The 19,060-nt window shown below is 39.1% G+C and overlaps 1 protein-coding gene across 6 annotated transcripts in view; it reads left to right on the top strand.

Annotated features, from left to right (window-relative positions):
* The window catches only part of PBRM1 (polybromo 1), a 117,312-nt gene that overhangs the window by 66,200 nt on the left and 32,052 nt on the right, over nt 1-19,060 (top strand). For all 6 annotated transcript variants that reach the window (XM_039243634.1, XM_039243637.1, XM_039243636.1 and 3 more), the window contains 3 exons: nt 12,697-12,882; nt 13,999-14,156; nt 15,567-15,830. In XM_039243634.1, the coding sequence (XP_039099565.1) occupies nt 12,697-12,882; nt 13,999-14,156; nt 15,567-15,830 (608 nt within the window). The remainder of the gene's footprint in view (nt 1-12,696; nt 12,883-13,998; nt 14,157-15,566; nt 15,831-19,060) is intronic.

Raw genomic sequence — 19,060 nt, 5'->3', positions numbered from 1 at the left:
GTGGGCAACCTGCAGAAGAATCCACATGCTATGTTCCCCATGTCTGTGGCACAGACTGACTTCTACAGGAAGCATGGATTTGATCCCCAAAGTCCCCTGTTCGCTCACACAATACTGCCAGGAATTGTTACAAAGGTAAATGAAATGGAAATAGTCTTTGCCAAGGGTTCACTGTTCGTCTGACACCCTGATTTGAAAACCTAGCCTTCCAACCATCATTGGGTTTTTTTGCTAAGTTGAATGTAGCCAACGCCCAGGTCCTGGACCAAAAATAGTGACACCACAAGAATATTATAATGTCATATTTCAGTGAAGCAGAATATAGCAAATTTAACAGTACACGTGAGGTCGCTTAAAATGGCTCAAATCAGACTCCAAGGGTTTCTCTGTGGATGGAACGTTTCCCAGATTAACCATTTTCTTTCACATGCTGGTTTGTTTATTTGCTTGCTTGCTTGTTTAGAAAATAGAGTTGGACTATTCCTGGATTTCTTGGAAGATGTGGCTGCTAGACTTTTTCTTTTTTTTTTTTAAATGTTTTATTTATTTCTAGGAGAGAGAGAGAGAGACAGCGTGAGCAGGGGAGGGTCAGAGAGAGAGGGAGTCACAGACTGAAACAGGCTCCAGGCTCTGAGCTGGCAGTCAGCACAGAGCCCGATGCAGGGCTCGAACCCATGAACCGTGAGATCATGACCTAAGCGAAAGTCGGACGCTTAACCGACTAAGCCACCCAGGTGCCCCTGCTGCTAGACTTTTTCATATTTAGAAGCCATTCTGATAGAGGTGTATCTTTCATTACAAGTTTTTTCCGTTCAATTCCAAATAGTTTTGAAACTGCTCCTTGAAGAGGAGCAAGTACCAGATTCAGATTGCCCACATTGGCATTTGAAGGTACTCAAAGAAGTGTCCTTAATTCCTGAAAGCCACAGTGCTGGAGAGAGGACCTCACCCACAGCTGTGCCTGAGCTGCCCAGGTCTGACTGGCGGGACTGGCCTATGTCACTGTGCACAAGCCACACCTGCTGAGACACAAATGGAACTTCTGCCTCGTGGTCCATTTGTGTCTGACAGGCCTGGGTTTTGTTGATCCAACATAGGGCACTTCTTAAAGAGAACTTTTTTTCACTTTTCAAGGCTAAAGAAATAATTACCTTACCTAGAACAAAAGAAATTCATAAAACTTTTCCTGAATTTGATTTCCTCACCCAGGTGGACACTGCATAATCCGTGTCCTCCACTCAAAACACATACATACTTTTATTTCACTTTATTTTATTTATTTTATTTTTACTTATTTATTTATGTATTTATTTCTTTATTAACCCTAAATAGGCTTGCAAAAGCAAAAAGGATGCAGGGAACTTTTTGTAAGTCATTTTTGGTGTTCTTCTGTAAGGTGTACCAGACATGGACCAACTTAATCCAGGCCCAAAACCCCATGCCCCCAACTGCACTCTGTGGCTTTTTAAATAATGCTGCTCTCAGTAGTGGCCTAAGGCTTCCTCAGTCACTGTAAATCTTTAAATGGCTCTCATGCTGTTACTGCCTTAACTGGATCATCAAGGAGAAAATAATGTGACTTTAAAAAAAAACACATTTCTTCAGAAAAGAAGAGACCGTTTGCTTTTTTTTAAAATCACCTGTTTACATGATTTCAGAAGATGATGTAAGGTCTCATAAAGAGGTGTGTCAGGAACTAAGCTGCTGAATCCTTACATGGCTAAAAGAAAAGAAGTTGAATATGAGTCATTATGTTTGAAAACTACAAAATGGATTTACCTGAAACCCAGCAAATAGCTTCCGTTTAAGAAAAATGATTTATATTAAACTTGGTAGAATAGGTTTTTTACTCAGAATAATAAAAAGCATTATGTTAATGGAAAAAAATTTGACCATTTCTTGTAAAGTTTTTATCATTATTATCTCTTTTCATGAGATAGCTACCTTTTTTTTTTTGAGCATAGTTGACACACAACATTACATTAGTTTCAGGTGCATATCTTGTAAAGTTTGAGTTCACATGGATACCTAGAATATGTGATTTTCTAAGAGTTGTATTAGTCTTCAACATCACTTCTGCTCCTTAGGGCCTTTTTTTTCCTAGGCAAGAAAACAAAGTTGATTTGAAGCAAATTCTCATAAGCAATGGCATATGCAAAGAAGAGAAGGGAACCTGATTGGTGAGAATAATTTACCAGCATAAGGCTATGCAAGACCTTGGGGCTTTCCTGCCAGAGGAGATGTACTCATTGAGGATGGCAAGAGTGTATGGGGCAGGGGATGTCTTTGCCAGCTAAAAGTGGTTGATGCAGAGATAAACGAGTAAATTTGCAGCTTTGCTGGCCAAGATTACAGTTGGAAATGAGGATTATTATGGAAGTCAGCCATAGAGGAATAAGCTAGCTCTCACACATTCTTGGCCGACTGGAAACCATGCCTGTGCAAGGGTGCTGGGAGAGCCATTTTGCAAGCAGAATGCAAGCAGTCTTTGAACATTGGTTATAGCTTTGACTGCATCCCCTAAGCCACATGCACATCAGTCAGCAGAGGGTGAATCCTTTTAAGTTTGAGGTGTTTGAGGACACTCTTCACCTAAATCATTGGCTGACCCATAGCTAAGCAGACTTAGGAGCAAACCCTCATGCCATGATTCTACTATACTTATATTGGGAGTCTCAGAGGACAGAAGAGAAAGAAAGTGGGAGGGAATACTTGAAGGCATAATGGCCAAAACTTCAAATTTGGTGGAGAACATTAACCTGCAACTCTAAGAACACCAAGAGAACACAAAGAGACCACATCTAGGTACATCATAAACTGCTGAAAGAGAAAGTCGTGAAAGCACCAAAACAACTTCTCAGGACCAAGAAAACAGTAATATGATAATGGTTCATAAGAAATCATGGAGACTGGAAAGCAGTGTACATGATACTCAAAGCACTGAAAGGGACAAAAACTGAACCATCAATTGTATATCAAGTGACACTGTCCTTCAAAAATGAAGCTGAAATAAGACATTGCTAGATAAACAGAAACAGAATTCACTGCTGGCAGATCTTTCCTATAAGAAATCCTAAAGGAAGAGCTTCAGCCCAAAAGAGAACACCACCAGATGGTTGACTCAAATCCATAAGGATTGAAGAGTGGTAGAAATGGTAAATATGTGGGTAGACATAAAACACTATATATTTTTTCACTTTTCTTCTCTTAATTTCTTTAGAAAACATTAGACTGTTTAAAGAAATAGTTACATCATCAGTGTTAGGATTACAGCATTTATAGAAGTAATGTATGTGAACAATAGTAGCACAAAGGAATGGAGCTGTTTTGGAGCAAAGTTGCACTATTTAACAAAATCAAGTCAGTATTAACCTGAAATAGATGGGGGCGCCTGGGTGGCTCATTCGGTCAAGGATCTGACTTCAGTTCAGGTCATAATCTCATGGTTCGTGGGTTCGAGCCCTGCGTCAGGCTCTGTGCTAACAGCTAGCTCAGAGCCTGGAGCCTGTTTCGGATTATGTGTCTCCCTCTCTCTGACCCTCCCCTGCTCATGCAGTCTCTCTCTCAGAAATAAATAAAACATTAAGAAAAAATTTAACCTGAAGTAGAGGGTGATAAGTGAAAGATGCATATTGTAATGCCACTAAAAACAAATAGCGATAAAAAAAAAAAAAAAAGTAGAATTAAAATGGTACACCAGAGGGGCACCTGGGTGGCTCAGTCGGTTAAGCAGCCAATTTGGGCTCAGGTCATGATCCCGCAGTTCGTGAGTTTGAGCCCTGTATCAGGCTCTGGGCTGACAGCTTGCAGGCTGGAACCTGGAGCCTGGATCCTGCTTCGGATTCTGTGCCTCCCTCTCTCTCTGCTTTCCCCTGCTCATGTTCTGTCTCTCTGTCTCTCAAAAATAAATAAATATTAAAAAAATTTTTTTTTTAATGGTACACCAGAAATACTTGCTTATTAGAAAAGAAGACAGTAAGGAAAAAAGTAACAAAAAACATAAGACATGTAAAAAGAACCAAATAGAAAATGGTAGATGTGAATTCAGTCATATCAATACTTATATTACATATTGCAAAGAGGCTAAACACTCCAGTCAAAATGCAGACTGAATTTTAAGAGCTCCAACTCTGGGCTGTGTGTAAGAGACTCATTTTAGATTTGAAGACACAAATAGGTTAAAAGGAGAAGGAAAGGGAAAGATAATACCATGCCAATAGTAACTGTAGTGAGTTGGAATGGCTGTATTATATCGAATGGACTTCTTTTGTTTTAAGTTTATTTATTTATTTTGAAAGAGAGCGAGCACTAACAGGGAAGGGGCAGAGAGAGAGGAAAAGAGAGAGAATCCCAAGAAGGCTCTGCACAGGTAGCGCAGAGCCCGGCCCAGAGTTTGAACTCATGAACTCTGAGATGATGCCCTGAGCTGAAACCAACAGTTGGATGCTTAATCGACTGAACCACCCAGGCGTCCCTCAAATAGACTTTAAGGAAGAAATATTGCTAGAGACAAAGAGGGATATCTCATAATATTAAAAGGGTCAGGACATTGGAACATACAATATTTATAAATGTATATACACCAAACAGTGGAGCCTCAAAATACATGAAGCAAAAACTGACCATGATGGAAAAGAGAAATAGTTTAACAATTATAGTCTCAATACTCAGCAATGATAGACCAAGTACACCAAAAATCAGTACTCTTTCCTCAGCAATTGATAGACCAACTAGCAAATAGTACAGAAGACTTTTTTTTAATATATGTGCTGCTAAAGTGAGCACAAAAAAAAGTACAGACTTACTTGAACAGGAACTGAAAGTTTATGTCCCCCCCTCTCCCCCCGCCAATTCCTATGTTGTAGCCTCATCTCCAGTGTGATGTATTTGGAGGGAGGGCCTTTAGGAGGTAATTAGGTTTGAGTGTGGTCATATGCTGGAGCTACCACAATGGGATCGTTACCATTATAAGCGGATGAAGAGCAAGAAGACAACTGTCCATGAACCAGAAAGTAGGCTCTCACCAGACACTACGTCTGCTGGCACCTTGATCTTGGTTTTCCTACCCTCCAGAACTGTGAGAAATCAGTGTCATTTAAGCCACCTTGGCTGTGGTAGGTTTTTTAAAGTAGCCTGAGCTAAGATGGACTGTCAACCAACTTGATCTGACTGAGGTGTGAAACACTGGATGCTGGGTCTGCACAATACATGCACACAGGGAACATTATCTAGGAGGGACCATATGTTAGGTCATGAATCAAGTTTCGAAGATTTAAAAGGATTGAAATCATACCAAGTTTGTTTTTTGAACACAATGGGATTAGACTAGAAATCAGCAACAGAAAAAAAAAGCTGGAAAATCCCCAAATATTTGAAAATGAAGCAGTACACTTAAATAATCCATGGACCATAGAAGATATCCCAAGGATAATTAGGAAAATCTTGAACTGAACGGGATTGAAAACAAAATATATTAAAATTTATGGGATATAGCTAAAGGAGCTCATGAAAGGAAACTTATAACTTAGATATATATACCAGAAATGAATAAAGATCTAAACTAAGTCTGTGTTTCCACCTCAGGAAGTTAGAAAAGTCAATCACACTTGAAGTAGAAATTCTAAAAATCAGAATGGAAATCAGTGAAAGAAAACAGAAAATACCAGTGCTGTAATGGGTATAATGTTTAGGACGATCCATGTTGTTTCTACTGACAAAATTTTGTATGCTTGGGATTTTTTTTTTTTAAGTTTTGTTGACACTTTTCCTGGTGATGCAAAATTAGTGACAGCTGCTTCTTGAATTTCTGTAGGACAGTTCTCAAAATGTGGCCTAAAGGCAAGCAGCATCAGCATCCCCTGAGAACTTGTTAGACATACAAGTTCTCTGGTCCCACTCCAGACCTACAGATTCAGAAACTCTGAGGGTGGGACGCAGTCTGTCTTTTAACAAGTCCCGTAGGGGGTTCTGATGCACGCTTAGTTGTAGGGCTCACTGCTTCTTAGGACTTGGATCTAATAGAGGGGCAGGAACTTAGGACCCCTGTCTTGCTTCATGGTGGGTTAGCAATAATATATGGACCCATTACATAACCCTGGTACATTCTAGAGAAAAAGCAGTACTGACATTTTAGATTTTTTAAATGTTTTTATTTATTTTAGAGAGAGAGGTACAGAGTGTGAGTTGGGGATAGGCAGAGAGAAAGGGAGATACAGAATCTGAAGCAGGTCCAGGCTCTTAGCTGTCAGCATAGAGCCTGATGCAGGGCTCGAACTCACAAACCACAAGATCATGACCTGAGCCTAAGTCAGATGCTTAATAGACTGAGCCACCTAGGCACCCCAGTACTGACATTTTAAAAAGACTGTTGGTCATTGCCCTTTGATTGATCCTTTGCTACCAGGAAATATTAGTCTGTGAAAAAGGCATGTGGTAGAAAAGTAGAGCTACATAAAGAAAAAGACAGTAGGAGGGGCGCCTGGGTGGATCAGTTGGTTAAGCATCTAACTCTTGATTTCTGCTCAGGTCATGATCTCACAGTTCATGAGTTTGAGCTCTGCCTCAAGCCCTACATTGAGCTCCATGCCGAGAGTGGAGCCTGCTTGGGATTCTTCTCTCTCTCTCTCTCTCTCTCTCTCTCTCTCTCTCTCTTTCTCAAAATAAAAAAATAAAAAACTTAAGAGAACGTAGGAAATTTTCTTTCCTTTCCCATCACTGTGCCTATCTCAGGAGCCTGCAGGCTTTTGTTAATGAGAGAAGGAGCCCTGCTGCCCAGAGCTACTTTCTAAGGCTGCCAAGACCAGCTGTTAACACTTTTTTAATACCAACTCAGGGACTATATTTCCTAGCAGTGCAACTGGGAAGTAGGTAAGAAGTGGTGCTTTCCCATACAACATGAAATCAGTACTGGAAGGACTGAGTAGGAAAGGGGACCCAGAGGGTTATTGTAATTAGTTATTACTAGCCATGAGACAACTGTAGTCTGCTTCATATCATCCTATGTTGAGTTACTTAATATTAAAAAGGCAGCAAACCACCAGAAAATAGTGTAGGAGTTGTGTGGGTCAGTCACCCTTCTCTGTCTTTAAGCCACAAGAGGAGTTTTCTTAATAATGATGGAAATTGAGGGAAACTAGATCTCACATACTGTTTTTGTATTAACTACCAGAACTGAGTACTCACACAAAGGTAAGTAAGCAAAAGTAAAACAACATGGAGGACTTATCACCTAACTGTGGAAGGTTGTATACACGCCTACCACTAGTGTATCCCAAAACACCTCTAAAATGATGGAAAACAGATTTTAAAGCAAAACAAAAGGCATAAATGTAAAGCATCCCACTCAAAAAAAGAGAATGGAAACCATTGAAAAGGAGATCGTGAAGTGGGATCTCCTTTTGGGAATGGGAATTCCCAAATGGGAATTTGGGAGCTAGAAAATGTGCAGTAAGTTGCTAACTCTGGCTTCAGTGCTGGCATCAGATGAAGGTAGGCCAGTTCCTGTCTAGAATGGTGCAGGGATTAGAGCATCAGGTACATCTATAAATGGAGGTGCTGAAAATAGGATTAGTTAACTCTAAATTTGAGTTCAACCTCCAGATCACTTCCCAACCTTTCCTGTGACTGTTTGCCTTCAAAAGTCTAGACTGAGGGACAGCAGCATACCGAAAGGTTAGTGGTACAGTTCTGAAGAGGGGGATCATAAGAGGCTTTAAACTAAGTAGTGAGACCCCTTGAAACTTTTTTCTCCTAGAACGCTGGCAGTCAGGCTTACAGTTCCGAGACAGAAGACTTTTTCTCTTGAGAAATGGATCGGACAGTGGGGCAAAATCATGTACATAGTGAGTTTCTAGTTGGGTTTTTTTTTAGCATTTTGCTTTTAAGTAGGAACAGGTACTTACTTAAATAGGACCAGATATTTAAGGCAAATCTCTCAGATGTAAGATAGAATAAAACAAAAAGAAAAAAAGGACCTTGGGGAAAAAAACAAGGCAGGCAGAGGAAAATTTAAAAAAAAAAAAAAAAAAGCAAAGCAAAAAAATGGGTGGCTCAGTTGGTTGAGCACTGACTTTGGCTCATGTCATGATCTTACAGTTCATGAGTTTGAATCCCACATTGGGCTCTCAGCTGTTAGCACAGAGCCCGCCTCAGACCCTCTCTGCCCCTCCCCTGCTTGTGCTCTCCCTGTCTCTCTCAAAAATAAATAAACATTAAAATTAATAATAAAATATATATAAACATTAAAAAACTAATAAACTGGGGTGCCTGTTTGGCTCAGTTGGTTAAGTGTCTGACTTCAGCTGTGGTCATGATCTCACGGTTTGTGGGTTCGAGCCCTGGAGCCTGCTTTGTATTCTGTGTCGCCCTCTCCTTCTGCCCTTCCCCCACTTGCACTGTTTCTCAAAAATAAACATTAAAATATTTTTTAATTAAAAAACTAATAAACTAAGATTTAGACCTTCAGAGACATGACAAGCTACTGCATCCATAAAATAAGAACAGGAGGTCATAAAAATGGACATTCACAGAAAAGAAAATTTCTTGGAAATTGAAAATGTGGCAAACCAACAGAATGAAAGAAAATATTCACAAATCATATGTCTGACAAGAGTCTGATGTCAAGGATATGATGTAAATTCAGTAACAAAACAGTTCAAAAATGGGCAAAGTATGGGAATAGACTTATCTCCAAAGAAATTAAACAGATGGCCGTAAGCACACAAAAAACATGTTCAGCATCATTAATCGTTAGGGAATGCAAATCAAACCTACATTGAGATACCACTTCATTCTTTTTAGGATGGCTATTATTAAAAAAAAATAGCAAGTGTTGCTGAGGATGTGGAGAAATTGAAGCTCTCATACACTGATAGTGGGAATGTAAAATGGTACAGCCATTATGGAAAAACAGTTTGGCAATTCCTTACAAAGGTCATCATTGAATTACCATGTGATCCATTAGTTCCTCTCCTGGGTATATACCCAGACACCTGAAAGCAGGGACTCCTACACATAATTGTACACCAATATCTGGAACAGCATTATTCACAAGAGGCAAAAGGCAGAAACAACCCAAGTGTCCATTAACAACAGATGAATGTGGTACATATACACACAATAGAATGTTATTCGCCCATAAAAATTAATGAAGTGGTGACACATGCTACAACACAGATGAATCTTGAAAACATTATGCTGACTGAAGTAGGTAAAACATGAAAGGACAAATAGTGTATTATTCCACTTACGTGAGGTACCTGGAGTAGCAAATTCATAGAGACAGAAAGTAGAATAGAGGTTACCAGGGCTTGGTGGGAACAAGAGAGGAGTTCATGCTTAATGGATACAGAGTTTCTGTTTGAAATAAAAAGTTTTGTAAATAGATAGCAGTTCTGATTGCACAACATTGTGAATGTAATTAATGCCACTAAAATATGTACTTAAAATGGTCAAAAAATGGCAAATTTTATGTGGTATATTATCACAGTTTTTTTAAACTAGTAACATACCAAGAAACCAAATTGTACACTTTAAAAGGGGGAATTGTGGGCACCTGGGTGGCTTAGTCGGTTGATCGTCCGACTTTTGCTTAGGTCATGATCTCGTGGTTCGTGGGTTCGAGCCCCGCATCGGGCTCTGTGCTGACTGCCAGCTCAGAGCCTCGAGCCTGTTTCAGTCTGTGACTCCCTCTCTCTCTTACCCTCCCCTGCTCACGCTGTCTCTCTCTCTCTCTCCTAGAAATAAATAAAACATTAAAAAAAAAATTAAAAAAGGGAGTTGTATGTGTGTGTTGTGCAAATTATATCTCAATGAAACTTTTTAAGTTTATTTACTTTTGAGAGAGACAGAGACAGCACAAGTAGTAGAGGGGCAGAGAGAGAGAATCCCAAGCAGGCTCCGCACTGCCAGCACAAAGCCCAATATGGGGCTTGAACTCATGAAGAAGCCGTGAGATCACGACCTGAGCCGAAACCAAGAGCTGGACACCTAACTGACTGAGCCAAAGGTGCCCTTCAATGAAACTGTTTTTAAAAAATGATAGCAGAGGGGCTCTGGATGACTCATTTGGCTGAGTGTCTGGCTCTTGATTTCAGCTCATGTCATGAGCGCACAGTTCTTGGGTTTGAACCCTGCATCAGGTTCTGCATTGACAGTGCAGAGTCCACTTTGGATTCTGTCTCTCCTCTCTGCCCCTCCCCTGCTTACGTTCTCTCTCTGTCTCAAAAATAAAAATTTTTTAATAAAAATTTTTTCAAATAACGTTCCCCTTAAGAAGAAAAACAATAGAGTAGGGTGAGGTGATAAGAGTGATGGTGTTTAAGAGTACAGCCTTGTAAGGAGTGGTAAATCCATGGAATGCTAATGCACAGTAAAGTGAATATAGACAATGGTACTGTACTATGATTAAGTAATCTGGTTAAGTGTTACTGCAGTGGCAACAATATATAAGTGTATTCAAGTATCTAGTTGTACAGCTTAAATTTACACATTGTTGTATGTCAGATTGATTTGTTAAAAAATTTTTTTTAATGAGGAACCCCCCAGGCAGCTTAGTCCATTGAGTATCCGACTTCAGCTCAAGTCATAAGTTCCAGCCCCACATTGGGCTCCCCACAGAGCCTGCTTCAAGTCTTCTGTGCCCCTCTCTGCCCCTCCCCTTCTTGCGCTCTCCCAAAAATACATATATACATACATATATACAAGAAATACATACATAATTTTTTTAATGACAGCAGAAAGGAATCATTTAGAGAAGGATTAGAAGATGAAGAAATCTGTGAGGTAGTAGAACGACAACAAATGAACAAAGGAGAAAGATAACCAAAGATCAGCCCAGGAGGCCAGAATCCACATAATTGCAGAACATAGTTCTCCTAAGCTTCCTGTCACTGTGTAGCAAGGATCCCCTTTCCAGTAACATTGTCTTCATTTCCATCAGAGCCTTCTACTGCCAAGTCTTTAATGTCCATTTCTCTACCATAGGCTATGCAAGGCAACCAAGGCCTTTGCTCTGCTCAAAATTCTCCCAGTTTCTGCTACTGCCCAATTCCAAAGTTGCTTCCATATTTTGTAGGTATTTGTTGCAGTAACACCCTGCTGCTGGGTATCAAAATCTTATCGAAATATTATCAGCTTTATGAACTCAAATGCTTCAGATCTTATTAAAATCATTTAAATTAGTGTATATAGGTGAGGCTCTGGGTATGACCCATCCTGGGACACAGTTCCTCTCACTCTGTGGACCTGTGAAACCAAAAACAAGTCCTTTGCTCCTACAATACAATGATGGGACATACATATAATAATAATTAAGAGACATTTCCATTGAGAAAGGGAGAAATGGATGGGAAAGGGTCTTCAATTCCAAGCAGTCTTGAAATCCAGCTAGGCAGAGTCATTAGGTTCCAAGGCCTAGAAATAGTCCTCTGTGGCTCAGGACTCTGCCCTCTAAATCTTTCTTTTTCATATTTGAAGTTGAGTTTTTTTATCATCCTGTTTCATGTCTCTAGAATTTGGGGGCTTTTGTGCTCTCTCTGTCCTTTTCCATACAGTTGACCGTGTTCTTGATGGTATATAGTCTTAAGTACCTTGTGAATTTCTTGTATATGTTACAGGGATTCATTTGACTAATCGAATACTAGATAACATTTCTCACTAATACTGGCAAAACTTTTAAAAAATTAGAAATGTTGGAGCACGAGAATGGAGAAACCAACCCTTGTAGCCACACAGTGAGGGACTTAAATTGGTACAGAATTTTGGGAGTTGGTTTAGAATAGGCATTTCAAAAACAATTAAAATGCTTCTTTCTAGCTGTTGCATTTATAGAAAATTATCGTAAGTAAGTAATCAAAAATATGGGCACAGCTTTATCTTCAAAAAAAACAACCCTATGGTATTCGTAAATGATGGCTTGTATGGGAGCCGTTAAAAATATTATTTAGGGGCGCCTGGGTGGCTCAGTCGGTTGAGTGTCTGACTGCAGCTCAGGTCATGCATGGTCTCACAGTTTATGAGTTCAAGCCCCTTGTTGGGCTCTGTGCTGACAGCTCAGAGTCTAGAGCCTGCTTCATATTCTGTGTCTCCCTCTCTCTCTCTGCCCCTCTCATGCTCATGCTCTGTCTCTGTCTCTCTCTCTCAAAAATAAATAAACATTAAAAAATTTAATATTAACAAAAATACGTCTTATTGAAAAGCATTAATCTCAGGGGAACAGTACAGTTCTATCTTTAGTAGAGACATGTATAGTTCATGTTATATTGCATAATATGCATATTCCATATCTTCTCAGTTCTAAGATTCCATTAATGGTGACATACACATATAGTAACTTAGGGAAAAATTCTTCAGAGGCATTAAGATGGAGAGGAAGTACATATGAGATTATTTCCAGGAATACATGTTTTATAGATCACCTATTTTCTTCTTTATACTTTTCTGCATTATCCAGAATGACTATCTTGAGCATTTATTATTAAGGCGGTTATTTTTAGTCTGTAGATCCTTTGTTTATTTATGTATCCACTTAAATTAATGACTATTGTAATTCAAAAAGGCACTTTTGAATACCTCCTCTTGGGAATATGGACCTTGAAGGTCTAGAAAAGAATGAAATGTATTAGTATGTGTTGTTTGAATCCTACATCTGATTCTACCATGCTTTTAACTGGAACCTTTTTCTCTTTTTCACCGAAGAAGCTGAAAAGAGTGAAGACTCCTCAGGCACTGCAGGTCTCTCAGGCTTACACCGCACGTACAGTCAGGACTGCAGCTTTAAGAACAGCATGTACCATGTTGGAGATTACGTCTATGTGGAGCCTGCAGAGGCCAGCCTGCAACCACACATAGTCTGTATTGAGAGACTTTGGGAAGATTCTGCTGGTAAGTTCGTTTTAAATCAAAGGACAGATTGGTGACATGTGACTCATGTTTACTCTTCCTTGGTTCTCAGGGAAGAAAATTGTAACTCAGGCAATAGTTGTTATGTAGTATATCAGTAAATATGAGTAAGCACCCACTATATGTAAAACATGGGATCTAGCACCCTTGGGCTGGTGAGTGGTACAGTTGAGTCAAAAGAAATGCAACTTCTTGAAGGGAGGTTAAGATTCATTCACTCCACTGGTGTTTATTAAAAACACACAGTAAGCCAAACTCTGTAGAATGTCAGAGACTCGCATGAACTAAAGCCTCACATTTGGCTCGTGACAAAACCACTATGGCATAAATCACAAATGAAAAAGAAATTATTATAGAGTGACATGTGCCTTGGCTTAGAAATTGATTTCAGAAAGGTGTCCTAGAACAGTTGCCTTTAACTTAAGACCCAGAGAACAAATAAAAGTGAATGAAGCCTGGAGTGCCTGGGTGGCTCAGTCGGTTAAGTGTCCGACTTCAGCTCAGGTCATGATCTCACGGTTTGTGGGTTTGAGCCCCGTGTCGGGCTCTGTGCTGACATCTCAGAGCCTGGAGCCTGCTTCAGATTCTGTGTCTCCCTCTCTCTCTGACCCTCCCCTGCTCACACTGTCTCTCTCTCTCTCAGAAATAAATAAAACATTTAAAAAAAAAACAAGAGTGAATGAAGCCAGAAGCAGGCAGCAATATGATCCGGGCAGTCCAGCTCCCTCAGCTTCCCCTCATGAAGTACCTTTGTATCCCTTGTCCTGAGCGCTACCTGTGTCCTGTAGCGTGCCGTGTCCTCCTCAGAGCAGGCAGCGCTGGGCGTCCTGACTCTGGCAGAGCGGGCCAGCTGTCTCGTCACCCTCCTCAGCCTCTGTATTGCACCTCTTTTCATATGACGGAGGGGAGTAGCATTTTTGGGGCCTCATTATACTTCATTTTAAAGTATCGTTTCTTCTAAGATAATTATTTTTAGGAACTGTGGCCTAAAAAGCACATTGCTGGGTTCAGGCCATGGGAGAATAGATGGAAAATTTGCTCATTTTGCAAAGAATGTGTGATTTCTGTTAATGGTAATTCTCTCTTTTTGTTTTTGAGGTGAAAAATGGTTGTATGGCTGTTGGTTTTATCGGCCAAATGAAACATTTCATCTGGCTACACGAAAATTTCTAGAAAAAGAAGTTTTTAAGAGTGACTATTACAATAAAGTTCCCGTTAGTAAAATTCTAGGCAAATGTGTGGTCATGTTTGTCAAGGTAAGAAACTCATTAGTCCCCAAAGTAGATATCATTCTGTGAAAATAAAATTTACAAACACAGAAAATTGGTATTTACAAATTAGGAGTTCTGTTTTAAACCATTTGAATTTTTTTAACTGAATGTGTATGGCTCTCTGTAAAAGATTTGGGAAGAAATTAATCTGATCATGATGATGGAAGACCATTGCTGCCTGCACTATATAGCTGAATGCAGCTAGCTTAAGGGGTTTTGTTTTATACTGCAAGGCTAACTTTTAAGGATGACATTTTTTGAAACATAATGTTCTGAAAACTGTCAGTATGCTTTTTAGGTAATAAAGTATACTTTTTGGTTTTTTTTGTTTGTTTGTTTGTTTTTCCAGAATTGAATACAGAAATTTATTTACACAATTGATTTTTTTTTTTTTTACAAATAGTTTATTGTCAAATTAGTTTCCACATAACACTCAGTGCTCATCCCCACAAGTGTCCTCCTCCATACCCATCCCTCCTCCCCCCCACATCCATAGGTCCTCAGTTTTTGTCAGCATTCAAGAGTCTCTCATGGTTTGCCTCTCTCCCTTTCCCCCACCATTTCTGCCCTTCTTCTCCCCCTTGTTCCTCGGTCAAGTTCCTCCTAATCCTCCTATACGTGCAAACATATGATATTTGTCCTTCTCTGCCTGACTTATTTCGCTCAGCATAACACCCTCAAGGTCCATCCATGTTGCTACACATGGCCAGATTTCATTGTTTCTCATTGCCATGTAGTATTCCATGGTATAGATAAACCACATCTTCTTGATCCATTCGTCCGTTGATGGACACTTAGGCTCTTTCCATGTTTTGGCTATTGTTGAGAGTGCTGCTATGAACATTGGGGTACATGTGCCCCTGTGCATCAGCATTTCTGTATCCCTTGGGTAAATTCCTAGCAGTGCTATTGCTGGGTCCTAGGGGAGTTCTATTGTTAGTTTCCTGAGGAACCTCCACACTGTTTTCCAGAGGGGCTGTACCAGTTTACATTCCCACCAACAGTGTAGGAGGGTGCACGTTTCTCCACATCCTCGCCAGCATCTAGAGTTCTCTGATTTGCTCATTTTAGCCTAAAGTATACTTTTTGTGTATCTATCTGATACAGGCACATTGAGCCCTGCCCCAAAGCTTTCAGGAACATTATAGCTATATTATGAAATGCTAATATATTTTCACAAGGGCTGTTGGTAAGCTAAATAAGCTAAAGGGTGTATTATAAGGCCATTTTGTAGCAAGGAGTTGCTCCTACATCTCTAGCCATTTACTATTTGTGGTTAACTGTCAGAAAGTTTAGCTTTTTTTTGTTTGCTTGATTGATGTGTGGTTTGGGTTTTTTTGGTTAACTGGTTTTCAGAAAATTCACCTAACTAATTAATTTTATTGTATCTCCCAGGAATACTTTAAATTATGCCCAGAAAACTTTCGAGATGAAGATGTTTTTGTCTGTGAATCACGATATTCTGCCAAAACCAAATCTTTTAAGAAAATTAAACTGTGGACCATGCCCATCAGCTCAGTTAGGTTTGTCCCTCGGGATGTGCCCTTGCCTGTGGTCCGAGTGGCCTCTGTGTTTGCAAATGCAGATAAAGGGGATGATGAGAAGAACACAGACAACTCAGAGGATAGTCGAACTGAAGACAATTTTAACTTGGAAAAGGTATGTAGTTAAAAGCCACACAGGGGGCGCCTGGGTGGCTTAGTCGGTTAAGCGTCCAACTTTCGCTTAGGTCATGATGTCAGCGGTTCATGGGTTCGAGCCCCGCGTCGGGCTCTGTGCTAACTGCCAGCTCAGAGCCTGGAGCCTATTTCAGAGTGTGTATCTCCCTCTCTCTCTCTGACCCTCCCCTGCTCACGCTGTCTCTCTCTCTCTCTCTCTCTCCTAGAAATAAACTTTTTTAAAAAATTAAAAAAAAAAAAGCCACACAGAAAAGAATTTTACATTTCAGAATACCTATTTCAGAAAATGAATAAAGCATTCAAAATCAGAATTAGAAAAAGAGCAACAACATAAAACCTTAGGTAAACAGAAAGAAGGGAACTATAAAAGAAGGACAGAAATTAATACGTAGAAAAGAACAGTAGACCTGAAAAGTAAATCCACGGACACCTGAAAAGTAGAGCATGAGACTCTTGATCTCAGGGTCATGAGTTTAAGTCCCCCACTGGGTGTGGAGCCTACTTAAAAAAGATTAAATAGGAGCACCTAGGTCAGTTGACTCTTCATTTCAGCTCCAGTCATGGTCCCAGGGTCATGGGATTGAGCCCTCTGTCAGGCTCCACACTGAGCATGGAGCCTGCTTGAGATTCTCTCTCCCCGCTCTCCTGCTGAATTATGTGCATGGATGCGCACACGTGCTCTCTCCCTCTCTCTCCCAAATAATAAAGAAAGAAGTAAATCCAAGTGCCAATCATTTGACAAGTCCAGTGTGATAAACTACCAACTATCCTAATAAAAAAAAAAGGGAATTAAGCTCAGACATACAAATGTGGAAGAAATTTAAAGACTTACACATTTTTGTTAATAAATTGAAATCCTGAGTAAAATGAATAATTTCCTAGGACAATATAAGTCACTAAAGTAGAGTCAGGAAGAGATGTAACACGTAAGTGGACAACAACAGGAAGAAATTTTTTTTAATGTCTTGAGAGCTAATCACAGAGTACTCAGATCAAATAATTCTGTAGGTGAGTTCTTTTAACCCTTTAAGAGACCTACAATTATGGTTTAAATTATTTTAGAGCATTGAGAACAAAGAAAACTTCCCAGTTTATTTTACAAAGCCAGAATAATCTTGACTTCAAAACCTGACAAAAACAGAAAAGCTATAGTTCAGTCTAACTTATGAATATTAATGCAAAAAACACTTGGAGAAAATATATTTTTATAATTGAAATCAAATTAGTTATTTAAGAATAATACGACAAGTAGGTGGAAGTTCATTCTAGAAATGCAAGGATTGGTCAAAATTAGGAAAATTCAGTAAAACATTTCATTACATTAATAGATCTAAGGAGAATTTATTTGATAAAGTACAGTAACTCTTCATTTATTTAAGTCTTTAGATGGATATTTCCTCAAAATGGTTTTTGAAAATTATATTTGTTTCTCACACCTAAACCTGCTTGCTCTCCTGTTACCTATATTTTTCTGAAAGTAGCCAATGCAAACACAAATAGTAAAAATGTTGACAATAAAGAGGCAAAACTTTTTTTGCAGATAATAGGGGAGAAATTAACTGAAATTTTGAAAACCAAGAATTCAATAAATAGGAATTTCAAAATCCATATACGAGTCACTAGCTTTCCGATATAATTCACAAGACTCTTGAAAGTAAGATGAAAATGTTGAATACACTTTAGCAGCTGTTAGGAAAGTCATGTAGAAGAAAATATCTAATTCACCTTAACAACAAAGATACATTAAGAAATAATCTTGAGGGGCGATACTGGGTGGCTCAGTTGTGTGTCTGACTCTTGATTTCGGCTCAGGTCAAGATCTCATGGTTTGTGAATTTAAGCCCCATCTTGAGCTCTGTGCTGACAGTCTGGAGCCTGTTTGGGATTCTCTCTCTCCCCCTCCCCACTCATTTTCTGTCTCTCTTTCTAAATAAACAAACAAATATTAAAAAGAGAAAAAAAAAAAAGAAACAACCTTAAAAGGAATGGATGGAATCTATAGGAAGAGAAACAGTCTATGCAAGGACATGAAAGACTTGTTTTTGGAACCTGACAGAATTATACTGGCATTTTTATGAAAGGATAAACATGTTAGTCACCAGGAAAAGAAGGGGAGAAAGTAACCAAAGTGCTTTGCCCTGCCAGATAGTTTATTTTATAAAACTACATTTTTAAAAAATTGAGATAATAGCTCAGGACCAGTCAGTGGAAGGAATAGACTTTCTATAATTAAAATCTAGAATATAAAAGTAGTATTATAAATCAGCAGGAGAGGATAGAATCAAATGATACTGGAAAAAATGGTAGTCGTTTCGAGAAAAAAAAAAAAAAGAAAAAACCCACCTGAATACTCTCTCACTTGATACTCCAAAAAGTAAGATACAAAAAAAATAAGAAAGAAAGAAACAAAGTACTAGTTGCTAACATAAGCATATTTACTATTATTTATCTATATTCTTTTATTTATGTATATATTTATTTATAAGCTTGGAATGGATCCTTTCTATACATGATATAAAACCAATATCTATAAAAGGGGGGTAAAGGTTATTTTATCAGTATACAATGGAAAATATTCATTAGTTTAATAAAAGTCTAAGGACTGCCATTCTTAACACAAAAAGCTCTTGGAAACCTAGGAAAAAAGCTACACTAGAAAAATAGACAAAGAACCAAATACATGATATATAAGAGGAAAGACAGTCAAAAAGGTAAGAAAATGTGTTGATCTAATAGTTTTTAAATGCCTGGCAGATTGGCAAGAGTTCTGTTGACTGCTCATACTGGGCACACCTGGCGTGGGTGTGGGCAGCACCCTTCTCTCCCATCCATGACATTCCCTTTGACCCTACAATTTGATGCCAGGGGATGTGTTCCAGCCCAGTGCTCATATAGGCGTACTAAAGGGTCCTTTACAAGGAGTGACATCCATGTCACTTGTAAAACCAAAAACCCTTGACCAAACCCAAATGCCCATGAATAGGAATTGAGTAAGTTGTCAAACATCCATAGCATGCTAACTGTACGGCCAGTGAGAGTCGTGAGGGACGTTTATATATGCCATGTGGAAATTTTTCCAAGTCCTGTGGTAGGAGGGTGTTAATGATTAACAGGTGGCAGAATGGGATGCGGTACCGTCATGACTCAAAACAAAGAAAAATATATTTTTACATACATGAATGAGAAAACGAAAACAGCATGAAACACTGA

Source organism: Hyaena hyaena, unplaced genomic scaffold (assembly GCF_003009895.1).
Source record: "Hyaena hyaena isolate Hyena2069 unplaced genomic scaffold, ASM300989v1 scaffold_231, whole genome shotgun sequence".
NCBI classification, from domain to species: Eukaryota; Metazoa; Chordata; class Mammalia; order Carnivora; family Hyaenidae; genus Hyaena; species Hyaena hyaena.
The sequence above is the reverse complement of the archived record's forward strand: the minus strand, read 5'-3'. Positions and strand labels throughout refer to the sequence as shown.